This window comes from Vigna unguiculata, chromosome 3 (genome assembly GCF_037176805.1).
Source record: "Vigna unguiculata cultivar grain cowpea cultivar isolate G323 ecotype 2 chromosome 3, ASM3717680v1, whole genome shotgun sequence".
NCBI lineage: Eukaryota > Viridiplantae > Streptophyta > Magnoliopsida > Fabales > Fabaceae > Vigna > Vigna unguiculata.
In genome coordinates this window covers 44,737,321-44,753,809 of record NC_140794.1, presented here as the reverse complement: position 1 = coordinate 44,753,809, position 16,489 = coordinate 44,737,321, and the positions used below count along the sequence as shown (strand labels likewise).

General features: G+C 27.5%; 1 protein-coding gene across 1 annotated transcript; it reads left to right on the top strand.

The window, feature by feature from the left end:
• The first annotated feature begins 3,021 nt into the window (after positions 1-3,021).
• Positions 3,022-7,782, top strand: LOC114174900 (pectin acetylesterase 8-like). Its single transcript, XM_028059634.2, has 13 exons — positions 3,022-3,168; positions 4,083-4,204; positions 4,275-4,357; positions 5,264-5,393; positions 5,472-5,551; positions 5,655-5,741; positions 5,824-5,948; positions 6,055-6,115; positions 6,257-6,310; positions 6,390-6,467; positions 6,934-7,039; positions 7,131-7,276; positions 7,357-7,782. Exons 2-13 carry the CDS (start codon positions 4,084-4,086, stop codon positions 7,468-7,470), a joined length of 1,185 nt encoding a protein of 394 aa, XP_027915435.2. The 5' UTR covers positions 3,022-3,168; position 4,083; the 3' UTR covers positions 7,471-7,782.
• Positions 7,783-16,489: the final 8,707 nt, after the last annotated feature.

Here is a 16,489-nt window from a genome sequence, read left to right as displayed (position 1 = left end):
TAGGACATATCATATGAGAATGATTATTCAATCTCTTTGTGAAAGAATGTGTTTAAGAATGTGTTATTCAATCTCTATGTGAGATCATTGTGAGAATGCATTTTTCAACATATTTGTTTTTCAATATCTGTTTCTCAATCTATTTCTTTGTCTTTTTTTTTTTCTCTTCTCACAATTTCTTAATGGTTTATCTTATAACTAGATACATAACTATAATTTCTTTTATTGACAAAGGTATTTATCACATTAATTTTTATTTAATTTTTTATTATATTTTTCATAATATAAACTTAATAAAAATAAGGGTTAAATATGTTTTTGGTCCCTCAAGTTTCAGTGAAATTTGGAATTAGCCCCTCATCAAAACTTTTGACCAATTTAGTCCTTCATTTTTCAAAATGCATGAATTTAGTCATTTTAACCAAATTTTGTTAAGTTTATCTGATGTTTCAAGTGCATTTCATGATAGTATTTAAATTATTTACACTGTTTGACACATTTTTGCTTCAATATTAACTTAAATACTATCATGAAATGTGCTTGAAACGTCAGATAAACTTAACAAAATTTGGTTTAAAGGACTAAATTCACGTATTTTGAAAGATGAATGACTAAATTGGCATAAAGTTTTGATGAAGGACTAATTCCAAAATTCACTGAAACTTGAGGGACCAAAAACATATTTAACCCTTAAAATAATATATACATATAATTTTTAAAAATATATATAAATATATGTAAAAACTAAAACAAAAAAACTTTGGAAGAGCAGTCATCACCAAGGTCCACCGATGCATCTACTAAACTCGTGTTCTAAACACATTTACTTGTAGCTAATAGGGTTAACTTTGTGTATATATAACACACTTATTATAACATTTTATATACACTAAATAATATATAATCTCCTTCTTCGTATATTTATTTCTTCGTATATTTATTTGTTCTCTACACAGTACCAGGAACCCCAAACAATTTATGATTGAGACGGAATTTTTGCAATAATTCTCTCTCCTAAACTCTAAGTCGTTGTCACAAATTTGATGACCTAAGTCCTAAGTCCTTCTTCATATTTTTTTTTTGGTTTTCTACACTTTTAAAAATGAATTTATATTTTAAATTATTTTTAAAAAAATATTTCACAAATTACATTTTAAATATATTAATATATAAACAAATTTATTATACAGTATCGATTAAGTTATTTATAATCTTTCCACTCATTTCTTTCCTTTTTCTCTTAATCAAAAACAATTTTAATTTGTACTCTCTCCTCTTTTATTTGTTTTCTTTTTTCCACTTCCTCAACCTCCTCTTTAATCTAAAGTAACAACTAAAAAGGAAACTTATGTAGATTCTGAATACAGTTACATATGTAGTTAAATATTGTAAAACACAAATTCATAAGTTTTTTCTTTATAGAAAGTGGGAGAAAGACTTTTGGTAGCATGTGGGGCTGTTTCCGAACAGGACCGAATGCAACCGAATTTGATTTTGCTTTATTGGATGACAGCTTGGAAGTGAGAGACTCTGCATGCATGCCTTTGTCCGGTAACCTGTTATTTATTTATTGGATTCAAATTAAAATCATAATTTATTCAACAGAAGATTTTTTAATGAATAAATAAGGAAATTTATAATCAGTATATAATGATATGAATTTTAACACAGAAAGTTAGATTAATTGAGTAAAATAAATAATAAAAAAGAAAAAATTATGGGACAAACATCAGCGTTAAACATGTCAAACATGCATGCATGTCAAAGCGCGAACAGTATGAGAATTGTATTTTGGTGGGTCCGAAATAAAAAATAATCACCGACATGTGCGCGTTCCAGGTGTAGCCCCAACCAACGTTCTTCAAACCATAGATTCACGGCTTTCTTAATAAGAACAATGTCGATAAATGTTGACGTTGTGTCATACCTAATTAATAATTATGCATTTATACCTCTCTATTTAATTCTTATCTTCATTTTCTCTCTTCTTCTTTTTTTCTTTTCTTTCACTTTCATAAAAATGTCTTTTTGGACAAGGATGAAAAATTAGACGTAACAATTAGATTAATTGAAAATTTTTCAAAAAGTAAAATAGAATAGGATTAATAAACAAAATAAAATGCCCATAGTAAATATTAAACAACTGAAAGTTAAAAAAGAAAATAGTTTCAGAGTGTCTTTTTCTTTATATTTTAAGGAAATTTTAACTTTTGATGTTTTAGTTTACTAAAATAAAATAGCATAATAAACACATAGAAATAATAACTTTAATATTCTTGATTTTGAGAATCTTATATAATCTTATTATTTTTAATGATGAATGTTTAATCTTTATCGTATAGAGATATGTAATTAATTAATTAATTAGATAGCTAAAAGACATAAATTAAATATGTATGTATATATTTTCTTAAAGCATAACAAAATTAGCTCCCTCTAATTAGGGTCTTAAATCTTTCCATTTAGCTAGCAAGATCATGGTCGGACCTGATTTCGATAAATTAAATATATGTAATCAAATTTAAATTATTACAACCTTAGTTATTAGTTTTTGTTTGACAATTGTTATTTATAACCTGTAGTTTTTTTAGTAAAAAATATAAGTGCAATTTTTAGTTAAATATTACTTGATTTGTTGTCATTCTTAAAAGAAAAAACTAATCAAACACTATTTGTTCAAAATTCATAATTAATCACTATAATACATATTTAAAATCATTTGACATTAGACCTATTCACTTCTGTTATTCTTACCTCAATAGTACGAGAAAGGTTGTCATAATTTAGTAATTTACGTTAGAAAAAAAAAAGCACTCTTTAAGTTAAATTTGTTAAATAAAAACATAATTCTTTTACTCATTATCACTTCACTTCACTCCCTTTCTTTACGTCTTTATCTTTTTTCTGTCTATTCTTTCCCTCTCAGCAATAAAGATTCACGTCAAGGTGCTACGCGTTAACATAACCCATTCAAATAAAGCAAAATGTTTTTCCTAGGAAAATAAAAAGAAAAGAAAATAAAATAAATAAATGTGTATATAAGATTGTGTTCTTGCAAGTTCCAAGTGCATCAACACCACATTTATCTTCCTCAGTGAAGACTTGTCGTTAGCTGAAGCATTTTACAGGCCACCATTTTCCTCGACATCCTTTCACTTACCATTTAAGGTATAGCCCACTGTGTTTCATGTATATCTTCTTTGTTTCTTCATACTATTTTTTTTTTTTTAATAATTTCTCGTCAGTAGTTTGTGGGGTGGGAAGTTTCTGTTATGGGCATTTTGAATGCTGGAAAAGTTTTTAACTTTATCCATGGTGGAGAGTTGCTGATCCAGGAAGTGTTGGGATGGGATCCATTATCTGTTTTTGGTCTGATATTCAAATAGGGAAATGCTAGTTTGTGGATTTTCCGTTGTAGGTACTAATGGGGGTATTGGAGTGTGATAGTGTCTCATATTTCGTTTTTCTAGGCTGCTTTGTTGAATTGATTAAGCTTTCTGATGCCAAACGGATGAAGTTCTTTACTGATTCGAAGATTGTTCAATGGATTTAAAATGTTTCATCTTCCTTTGCAACAACGGTTCTAATAATAATATCTTGTAATTTATTTGTAGATCAGATTCTTCTAACTTAACTATGCATGTCTTTTCTATGTTGTCTGCATATTTCTCGTGCCTTTTTTAATCTGCATTTCTGTCGGTGCAAGAATTTAAGCCTGAAAACTCTATCAAAACAACATCAAAAGGTGCCTTTTTGCCAGTTCATGCTCAACTGAAGGATTTCCTCTGTCTTTTCTCATTTTATGTTTATAAAATCAAACTTATTGGTTGATTATTTTCGGGAAATTAGTAGAGTTGATCATTTGTTGGTAACTTGAATGCACAAGTGATGCGATGAGAGGATAGGAAAATGATAAAAACTTGTCCTTGTTTTGGTGTGATGACGCTGGTTTTATAAAAAGTTTGTACGACATATTGTTTCTTTATGTTAAATAAAGAACACACCCTATTGATACTTCCAAGGTGCAATTTCTCTTTTTTTATGCATAAGTTTATTGTTTGCTATTTGTTTGATTGGTGCAGAATGAAGGCCAGTAGAATGGGCCAATGGTTAAGTGTGCTAATATGTGTGCTACTATTACTAAAGGCAGAAGGGGTTCCTGTGGGAATCACTTTTGTTGAAAATGCAGTGGCAAAAGGAGCTGGTGAGAAATTTCTTCTATTTTTAGGATTGTTTATAGTAGGTTTGAAATTGATGTTTGAAATCTTGTGCAGTTTGTTTGGATGGGAGTCCACCAGCTTACCACTTCCATAAGGGTTCTGGAGCAGGGATTAACAACTGGATTGTTCACTTTGAGGTATGTTTCCTTCTGCAACATGGCTTCAATATCATGAGAGTCTTTTACCAACTCAGGAAAACATCCATTTTAATTTAAACTTTGAGTTTGTTCCATTTATGTTTTCTGAGTACGTGTACAAATATTGATTTGTTAAATTGAGAACTGGATCAGAAGGTGCATTTGTAATTTTTTATATGGGTTGTGTTTTTGCCAAGGTTTATGAAGGTATTCCCACATAAATGGGCATGGGAGAATTTGACATTTTTGTTATTGGTATTAGTTTATCTTAAAAAGTATCCCATGTTTTTCTTTGTTTTTGGTCAAAATGTTCCAAGAAATGTAATAACATATACCTTGAAACTTAGTCATGTATTTCAATTCTTAAGTCTCAAATTTGGTTATTGAAATTATAGGAATTAAGGATTTAGGTTGAGGAGGAGTGAAAGACAGAATGACTTTAGATAATAACCATAGAATTTTGTTCCTGTGCACTTCTTAGTTTCCACACTCTCACCCAATCATTAAAGACCGTGTTTGTTAAATATGTTGATTTTTGTAATAACTAGCTTAAAAGTCATTTCAAAATTATTTTATTGTTGACCTTGAAAATTCTTTTCATTACATGATAATTAAACTCAATATAATATAGCGTTGATACGTGATTTATAAATATTTGTTCATTTTTAAGTCTGACTCTCTCTGTATATACGTACGTTTTTCCTTATAAATTTTTTAGAGAATGAACCGATAAGCAAGAGTATATTTAAGAAGTATGTTATTAGCATATCTCTTTTAACGTTGTATAGATATGACAACATTGGTTAATTAGGTTGTCCTTTTTGGTGAAACCTACTCTTGATGCAATATATGAAATTTGGTAAGTTCTCTATTTTTGTTGATGATCTTTAATACAATTTCTTTTAGGGAGGAGGATGGTGCAACAACGTCACTTCTTGCCTTTCTCGTAGGGACACTCGATTAGGCTCATCTAAGAAAATGGATACCCAACTTTCCTTTTCTGGATTTTTTAGTAACAGTAAAAAGTTCAATCCAGGTAACGTCTACAAATTAATAAACAGTGTTTTGATTGTTTATCTCATGAATCTATACCTAAAAATGTTATATGTTCCAGATTTCTATGATTGGAACAGAATCAAGGTTAGGTATTGTGATGGGTCATCATTTACTGGTGATGTTGAAGCTGTTGATCCAGTAAGTTTTACAAGTTCAAAGGAATATTGCACTGTAAATTTGTAGGAAAATATTAATTAATTTTCTTTTTGCTGACGTTTTATAAGATTATTTTATAAATCAGGCAACCAATTTGCACTTCAGAGGAGCAAGGGTTTTTGCTGCCGTTGTTGATGATTTACTTGCAAAAGGAATGAAAAACGCTCAAAATGTATGGGACACACTGATGATTACGTACTTTTGTCTTCATCTTGAATAATTTTTAATTCACTAGTTGAAACTTGTGACTTTAGGCAATTATCTCTGGATGTTCTGCTGGAGGATTGGCTGCAATTTTAAACTGTGATCGATTCAAATCACTGCTACCTGGAACAACTAAAGTGAAATGCCTTGCAGATGCTGGTTATTTTATCAATGTGTAAGCTTCTTTATTTGCTTTGTAGTTATCCTTTTTACCTGAATTCTGTTGAAGTTTGTTAAGTCATGTAATGTAATGATTCAATATGTTTTTGTTTGTGCAACAGCAAGGATGTCTCTGGGGCACAGCGCATTGAAGAGTTCTACAGTCAAGTTGTTCAAACACATGTACTTGTTCTTTCTCTCATTATGTTTCCCTGTACCATCTCACAAGCACATGCTGTTAATGTTTTCACTCTCTCTGTTTAGAAGAAACTTTCTGAAGCTTTCACCAATGGTGACTAACCTTCTTTTTCTTCTTTATTTTAGGGCTCAGCTAAGAATTTGCCTGCATCCTGCACTTCAAGACTCAGACCAGGGCTGGTAAGTTTGTGAATTCCAATACTTTTTTTACCTTTGTGACTCTTTGGTGTTACTAATACTTCTTCTGAATAATTTGTAGTGCTTTTTCCCACAAAATGTGGTATCACAAATCAGTACGCCAATCTTCTTCGTAAATGCAGCCTATGATTCATGGCAGGTCAGATTATTCTCTTTCTCAAAAAAAAAAAAAAAACATCATTTTAATCCTGAAATGGTGTTACGTATTGTCCCAACTTAAAAAGGCCACTATGTTTATATTCATTGATCAGTTGGTGCTAGTTCTGACATTTATCTCAAAATTCATATATGAGGATTTATACAAAACAATGTGATTAATTTTGCTTAACTTTAGAGAAAATTCTACTGTCACAAACTGAGCCAAGGTTTTCCTACACATGATTTCTATCTTAGAATACTATATTATATATACCAATATGAACATTTTGTTTTCCAATGAGAACACTGTAAATGATAGATGATTGAAATTGTGAATCATATTTCCCCTCCAATGAAGTGCTCAATAACTCATCTCATCATAAAGTTAATGTTGCTACCACCATATTGCTATTAATAAGTGATGATATAATATTTTCTGTGATCCCTAACATATTACTTTGATTCAGATCAAAAACATTGTGGCACCAGGTGCTGCTGATCCCCATGGCACCTGGCGTGAATGCAAGCTTGATATAAAAAACTGCTCACCAAATCAACTCAGTGTAATGCAAGGTGAACATCTTCGGATCTCAGTAACATGTCACACTTAAATTCACTGATACCAAAACTCTAATTTATGATCTCATTTGATGCATGATTTCAGTATTCAGGACTGATTTCCTAAGGGCATTTGGTTCTGTTGGGAACTCTCCATCAAAAGGGCATTTCATAGATGGTTGCTATGCTCACTGCCAAACTGGAACACAAGAGACATGGCTGAGAAATGACTCTCCTGTGTTAGGCGGCACAGTAAGAAACTGCATAAAGATTTCCTTTCTAAAATATGTGTGCATCAAAATTTCTGACATATTTTTCTGAACACTTTGCAGACAATTGCAAAGGCAGTTGGAGACTGGTATTATGATCGAAAGCCATTTAAACAGATAGATTGTGCCTACCCTTGCAACCCAACTTGCCACAATCGTATTTTTGATCAGAATTAGCGTCCAGACGTGTAGATTTCAATTAAGCAGTATGTGAATTATCACTATAAACTATCATATAATAGTTGTTGGTGATTCTTCTCAAGTTGTTATAAATGAAGAAGATGTGTTTGATGATTTAGAAGCTTCCAAAGTAAGGGTATGCACCCTGATAAAAGGATGGTGGTAAATGTCACCATGCAACCACAAAAATCTATCATGATAGCTGCTATTGATAGCTAGTTATGGAAGCCTATTCAAATTGCACATGTTAGCTAAATCCTGTTTGTACTATTAAATTTTACGGTGAATAAATATTTTTAATAAGTAAAATTGTATTATAATTAAAAATCATAATATTTTTAAGATGCAAATTGTATTTTAAATTTATAACAACTAATAAATATTACAATACAATATTTTAGTTATTTATATTTTTTCTGTTGTAAGAGCTAGACCGTATCGGTCTGTTATAGCAGAAAATTAGGGCATTTTAATCCTGCGTTCTATCAAATTGCTCTTGTAGTTCATCATTCCGGATTTTATCGGGAATAAGAGTGGTGAGTGCTTTCCGGAATTGATTTAGTCTGAAAAAAAAAATTGGAAGAATAAATGAAGGGTGCAGTAAGAAATTTGATAAAGATGAAGAAAGAAATGGCTGAAAATCAGTGAATGTTCGTCTAGTCCATTTGGGGGTGAAACAGTCGAGAATAAGAAAAACAAAAAAAAAATGTTTCACAATGGTTCTAAGATCTTTTTTTTAAATTGTTATTTAGAGGTTATACATACTTGAAATTGTTTTCCATAAAAATAAAAAGTAAATATTCATCGTTCTGTTTTCAAAAAAGCTTATTATTTTCAGAGTATTGTGTTAAACCACAAGCCAAAATATTGTAAGAAATTTAACTTTTGTGTTTTTGAATATTAAAAAGTATATTGAAATTGAAATATAATTTAAAAATATAGATGAAAATAATAAATTGAAAAATAAAAGAAGTTAAGAAAATCAAACATTAACAAAGATAAAAGAATAGTGGTTTAACAGGGTGGTGAAAATATTGAGCTAATAGATAAATCTAATTTAATTCAAAATTATATTTAAAATTAATAAAATTAAAAGTTGAATTAAATTAAACGTATAATATATTCAGACACATAACTTCTGATAGTGATAAATGTTAACAACTTCTGAACTAAATTGTTAATAACTTCTAAATATGCTAAAATTTAAAAAAATAAAATCCTAAAAACATTGAAGAATAATTTTGAGAAACATATTTTTGTTGAGAATATAGATTTAGATTTAAAATATAAAAGTAGACAAATTCTACAATATTTAGGTACAAAATAATAATTGTAACAACATCTCTCCTGATTAGTTAGACTGAATAATTTAATTTTAATAATTTAGTTTAGTTTTGATAAGACTTAAACACTTTTAGTGATTTGGTTATAACATATATAACTTGTTTTATAAGAATGTATTAGGGACCTAGATCATCTTGGTCCAATAGGTCAGATGCATTTCGGTCCAATTTATGGATAAGTAGATATGGACTTAGATATACAAATGTATATTCTAGTATATATGAGCTCAAACATACAAACATCCCAATACACATGAGTTCAAGCATATAGGTGGTACATCCCAAATATATGTCGGACCATTTGCTCATGGGGAAGTAGTTGGTGCATGGGAAGGTCGAGGATACCCCAACCCATTGGCATTGAAGAAGTCGAGTACATCTCGACCCGTGACAGTTGTATCTCAACCCAATTAAAGGATATGTGATATACAAACGACATACAGGCACAAAGACGTGGATACACAATCTCAATTCTCGACAGTTATAATAAGGTATTTGTGGGTTTTATTAGTGTTTATGAAAGAATAAAAACGGTCTTGAAGGTAATAAAGTAATTATTAAAGTCAGGTATTATAAAATAAGATATACTCTTTAACTGTAAGATATCTAGTCTGAACTCAATGATTACACATCTTTAAATAACATCTTAGGAAGAGTCTTGTGAGGAAGAGATGAAAGATTGAAGACTTTTCGGTTCCATACAAGAACATATAATATTTGTATCAAGTTTATATCATATATATATATATATATATATATATATATATATATATATATATATATATATTAATTTATCTTTCTTCAAATCTTTTACAAAACTATGTTATAAATAAATAAAGACTACTCGATATTAAGCGCAAAAAATAAACGATAAAACCTTATTTCATTGTAATTATATCGGATTGTCTTGTGTAAAGTGATTTGATCACTCAAATATCAAATGCAATTATGATACAATGTGTCTATATTCTAAATGAACAAAATTTTGTAAGAGAGATCTTTAAGAAAAGAAAACACAAAACGAAAAGATAAAGTATCACATGAAAAAGTATCAATATAAGATACCGACAAATTCAAATAAAACACTAATACAAGATAAAATATTTGCACATGAAGGGATTATATAAACAATTTCACTAATCCAAACAAATATTTGAATTGAAAATATATAGACTTTGCATGCAAGTATTTTAGGTGAGTATTCTCTCAGTTATTGTAAAATTATATTAGACCATCTAATAGACATTAATTCTCGAGTGAGTGATATTAGCAAATATATATATATATTCTCCTAACTTAAAAAATATAATTATCATTCTTTATTAGTTTCAAACTTTATTTTTATAATACTCTTAAAAATATATAGGTACTCATTATAATAATAATTACTAATAATTTAGAAGTTTGATTAGAAAAATAAAACAAATATCAAAACCAAATAACTTAATTCTAAAAACATAATTACTTAATTGGCTCAAAAGAAATTTAATAGACTAAATTACGTAAGCAGACATAAAAATAAAATGAGTAAAAGTGTGGCTAAGTCGTTTCTTTCATCTCTCTGCATAAATTTAAATAAATATATTAAATAAGAGTATTATTTATCATTATTAGAGATTTTATATTTTCTTTCTTCGGATGATTTCTTTTTCTTAAAATTAGTAGATTTTAAGTCTAATTTAACTTTTAAATAGTAAATATTGAAGGTTGCAGCCATTTATATATTGTAAAATTGTTTTATCTCTTGTCCATGTAGGACTTCCAACACACCCTCTCACGTTAAAGTATATATATATATATATATATATATATATATATATATATATATATATATATATATATATATATATATATCTCATATTTTGAGATTAAACATTAATGGATGGTTCAATAACGGCCCAATAGCGGGTGGAACTATATGTCCAACAAACATAAATGTCACTAGGATAGACTTCGATGGCTCCGATATCATATTAAAAAGTGAATTTTAAACCTAACTCAACTTCACACTATTGATTTGTAAGATGAAGTTTATGCTCACTTATATATTATAAAATTATTTTATCTATGCGGTTCACATGTTCTCCTTTGTCGATGTCTGAAAAGGTCAATACAATTCATTGTTTATCATGTCAAAAAACACTTAACATTATCATGTCAGAAAACACTTAACACTTAACATTGTTAGACGTATTACAACTATGCATTTTTTAAATACAGAAACCTAATAGGATTAAAGTTTGAAATTTGGACGAAAATAAAATTAAGACCAAGACATAATTAACTCCTTATATATATATATATATATATATATATATATATATATATATATATATATATATATATATATATATATATATATTAAAATCAGTAATACTGTGTCATTAGAGATGGCAAATAAACCCGTGCCCGTGGGTATCACCCGAACCCGTCCCCGTTTTGACGGGGAATCCCCGCTTTGACTGGGTATGGGTATGGGTATGGGTAATACCCGAAATTTTCAACTGGAGATGGGGATGGGGATGGGGATATATATATACCCGCCCAAATACCCGTCCCCGCTTAAATTACTAAACTATTTATAATTTATTAAATAATCTAAAAAATATATATAAATAAATAATATATTTACACATAAAATATAATATAATATAATATAATATAATATAATATAGTATATATACATATAAATAAAATATACTTTTATATATATATATATATATATATTTACACATATACATGTAATATAATATAATATAATATAATATACATATAATATATATACATAATAATATAATATAATATATATAATATATACGTATAAAACAAATTAATCATTTAACTAGTGAGATCTTTTATAAACAAATTTATAACATTATAAATTTATAAAAATTTAAAAGAAATATATATATATATATATATATATATATATATATATATATATATATATATATATATATATAAAAGCATAAAATATCTACGCATATACATATAATATATATACATAATAATATAATATATATTATTATATTTATATTATTATATAATATAATATAATATATACTTAAAATAAATATATATCTATAAATATATATATATATATATATATATATATAAACATAAGATATCCACACATATAATATATATACATAGTAATAATAATATAATATAATATATATAAATAATTATATATATATATATATATATATATATATATATATATATATAAACATAAGATATCTACACATATAATATATATATATAGTAATATAATATATAATATAATATAATATAATATAATATATATATATATATATATATATATATATATATATATATATATATATATATATATATATATATATATATATATATATATATATATATATATGTATATATATATATATAACATATTTCTCATTCTCTTTGTTTTTTGTTATACACTTTGTTTACTCTCTCAATTGTCTGGTTTGTTTTTCAAGATTTAATTTTGAAGGTAATTTTTCTTCTTCTTATTACATAATTTTTACTCTCTGTACATGGTTATGTTCAAATAGGTGTTCATCAAATTCATTCTATGAAATAATTTTTAGGTTACACATTTGATTATCTTTATTTATTTATTTATTTTCATGAAAATGTTTGACTCTTATTTTGTAGCTCTTCTTTTTGTTACTTTGGTTATACACTTTTTTACTCTCTTTTAATTGTTTGGCTTGTTCTTTAAGGTTTAAGCAGATCTTCAAGGTACTTTTCCTTTTATCATAATCTTAATTATACATTTTTTTTTCGTTATGTTATGTTCAAATGGATATTCTCAAATTTGGGTCACACATTTAATTATCTTTACTCCTTTATGATAATTTTATTTATTATTTATTTTTTGTTTCATGATAATGTTTAATTCTCAATTTTGAAAGTTAATGGAGTGTTATTCATGATATATTGGCAATTGCTTCAGTTTTAGATCCAAGGTACAAGATGGACATGTTAGAATATTATTTTTATAAATTGTATGGTAATGATTTTGATCTGAAACTTAGTAGGATTCGTCAAATGTGCTATGATTTGGTTTTGGAATATCAATCAAAAAAGAATGAAACTTCTTCTTATAGAGCTACATCATTGGAGTTGGGAAAGGATGTTGATAATGATGCGAATGAATTTTTAGAGTTTATGGCAAAAAAGAAAAAATCTAGAACTACAGTTGTGAAAACAGAGTTGGATTATTACTTGGAAGAAGATAATTTGCCGGTTACACAAGAATTTGATATCCTATCATGGTGGAAAACAAATGGGTTAAAGTTTCCAACCCTTCAAGCAATTGCAAGGGATGTTTTAGCTATTCCAATAACAACTGTAGCTTCTGAATCTGCTTTTAGTACTGGTGGTCAGATATTAACTTCTCACCGTAGTCGACTTCATCATATTACTATAGAGGCTTTGATGTGTACAAGAAGTTGGATATGGAACTCAAACCATCTAGGTAAGTTACTCAAATTTATTAATATTTTTTGTTAGTATTTTTTGTGAATTCTCATCTAATATTCTACATTTGGTGTTTGTAGGTGTTAAAAAATTAAAAGGAAAAGATGTTCTCATGAGTGAAAATGAATCTGATGAAGAAGGTACATTATATTCTAGTAATTAAAATTTTCAATTTCAATTATTATATCATATCTAATTTTTCATTTTTTTCTATGTGTAGGTGGATCGAATGCAAATGAAACCACTGATCATTTGTAAAATTAATAAATATTTTGGTTATTATAAAATTTTAGTAATGTGTAATTTTTTAGCTTTTATATAATTATTTGAATTTTATTTAGTTGTTATTTGATACTTTAATTTGAGATTTATACTATTATAATATTTTTCTTAATATTTGACATCATGAAAATCAAAAAGAGTATGTTATTTTAATATTGAATATTTTGATAGTATCATGATTCCGTTGGTGTGATTTTTAAATTTTTTTTATAAAAAATATTTAATTGATATATGGAACAATAAAAAAATGGGTATGGGTATGGGTATAAGAAAATACCCGTTACCCGGTGGGGATGGGGATGGGTCAAAAGTTGTATACCCGTTGGGTTTGGGGATGGGGATGGGGATAAATTTTTATTATGGGGATGGGGATGGGATCATGATACCCGTACCCGCCCCGCCCCGTTGCCATCCCTATGTGTCATATAATTAATTTATAATAAATCTAAAATAATTCAAATATTCAAAACTATTTACCTGCCAAAGAAATATTTTTAGAAGGTGCTAGAATCAAACGACCAAATTCTAACTTCATATTTATATGCATATTAACTTGGTAAAAGCTTTGAATTTGATTCCATTATTGCAAAAATGATTTTTAGGCTAAATAATGTGTAAAGTTTTAATTTTGAGTGTTGGATATGTATGCACCCATAATGGGGTTTATCTTGGATTTGAAAATAATGGATTGGTGGTCTTCAATGATGAAAGAAGTTGGTGTTTTAGAATAACTCAAATAGCCTTCATAGTGACCAAGCACTAACCATGGTCCAGGCTTTCACAAACCTAGACACCACAAAAGTAAAAGAAAGAGATCAACCAAATTGAAGATCTAATCCGACGCAAAACGCACACACCAATCATTTCACCCAAATCAATGCCAATCAAACATTTCAAAGCTAGATTCCCCTCATCCAAATACATCACTACCTCACCAACATAAACTCAAACATACAAACCCATAATAAGCAAAATAACAAAAAGTAAAAACCACCAAATCCGAAAGTGTGGTCCTTTTTAGGTCCTATGCAGATACTCTAAACTTTCATTTTGTTCAAGAAATGTCAATTTGGAAATATTAATAACATCAACCTAAGTATAAATTTAAGAGTTAAATATGTTTTTTTCCCTTAATTTTCAGTAAATTTTGGAATTAGTCCATTTTTAAATTTTGGACCAATTTAGTCCTTCATCTTTTGAAATACATGGATTTAGTCCTTTTAATCAAATGTTGTTTAGTTTATTTGACATTTCAAGCGTGTTTCATAATAGTATTTGACTTAACATTAAAGTAAAAGTGTGTCAAATGGTATAAACAGCTCAAATACAATCCATAAATACGTCTGAAACATCACATAAACCTAACAAAATTTGATTAAAATGACTAAACTCACGTATCTCAAAATATGAAGGACTAAATTGGTTCAAAGTTTTAAAAATGACTAATTTCAAAATTCACTAAAAATTAAGGGACCAAAAATATATTTATATGAAATTTAATGGATTTTATTACATGTGGTTTGCATATATATGAGATATGAACTTTAACGAGGACATGATGTTTAACAAAGGAGTGATAATAATATTAATATAAATAAATAATAAATAACAATATAAATAGTATAATAATAATAATAATCTTTTATTTTTATCATTAAAATATTTTTTTAATCTATTATATTGATCAAATCATTCATTAATTTTCATAAACTTTAATATAAAATTTCTTTAGTTTTCATCATCTAGACCATTCATTAAATTTAGACCATTCACTAACTTTTACATACTTTCCTATGAAATCCCTTTATTTTTTTATTATATTTTCCTTGTTCAAAACAATTTCATTTTCATCTCTCTTTTCCTTCGAATCCATTCATTTATCCTCTTCAAATCTATCATCTAATCCAAAGTCCTCGTTACTTTTCTTTTTCTTTTCTTATTTTTTTCTGTCGTGATCTTCGTACAAATTGTTATGGTTCAAAATCAAGGTTCTAAGTTTAGGACACTTTTGCTTTCAGGTTTAATAGGCACCAAAAAGAGCTATTTTCAAGTGTTGTTAAGTGAGGACTAACTTGGTCGCTAAAAAAAGTCAAAGTCTTTGTTGGGTCTTCGTTGTTTTGAGCTATTTATTCAACACAGAATTCAATGGCAGTTATGTGGTCATTGTTGTCTTGGTCATACAGGTCAAAGGCATCGTGGAACTTCATGTTGGTGTTGTGGCTCAAACCTTTGGAACAGAAGGAGCTTTTACCTGTCTCAGCTACTTTTCTATCTATTGTCCAATTATGAACAAGCTTTAACATCTCAACTACTACTTAAAGTCATGTGCTACCACGTAGTTTCAAAGTTATTTAAAAACACATTTGCATGAACATCAATCAAATCATATCAAGTTTGAAAAAAAAAATACAATTTCCTTGTTTGATGTCTTTTAGTTTTCCTATAATTGTTAGTAAAATATGTAAATTTAAAGAAAAATTGCATTTACTATTTTCTCTAAATTTAAAGTCGAGACTTATTTTTCTTAAATTTCAAATAAAAAGATACTCATATCTCTTTCTTTAACTTTTTAGGAAAAAAAGACACTCATTTCTCTTATAATATTTTAAAAAAATTATTTGTATAAAAATTTTCTAATTTTATATTTTAAGACTTTAATTTTACATTTTTATATAAGTTTTGATCAATACAATATTTTTAAGTAAAATACGGGATGCGAATATCCTTTGTTAAAATTATTATGTTTAGCATGATTTTCTTATAATATACATTGAATTCAATGGATTTGTTATCACCTTAGTGGCGATTACCTCTTTAAATTAATAATTTTAGAGCAACATAGAGTGAATATTATAGCAAGTAAAAGTTACGTCTGTTTTTATATATATATATATATATATATA

Coding starts and splice junctions, on each gene's coding strand:
- LOC114174900 (XM_028059634.2), top strand. CDS start 4,084: ATGAAGGCCAGTAGAATGGGCCAATGGTTAAGTGTGCTAATATGTGTG. Junction 4,205..4,274: donor TGCAGTGGCAAAAGGAGCTG/GTGAGAAATTTC, acceptor AATCTTGTGCAG/TTTGTTTGGATGGGAGTCCA. Junction 4,358..5,263: donor ACTGGATTGTTCACTTTGAG/GTATGTTTCCTT, acceptor AATTTCTTTTAG/GGAGGAGGATGGTGCAACAA.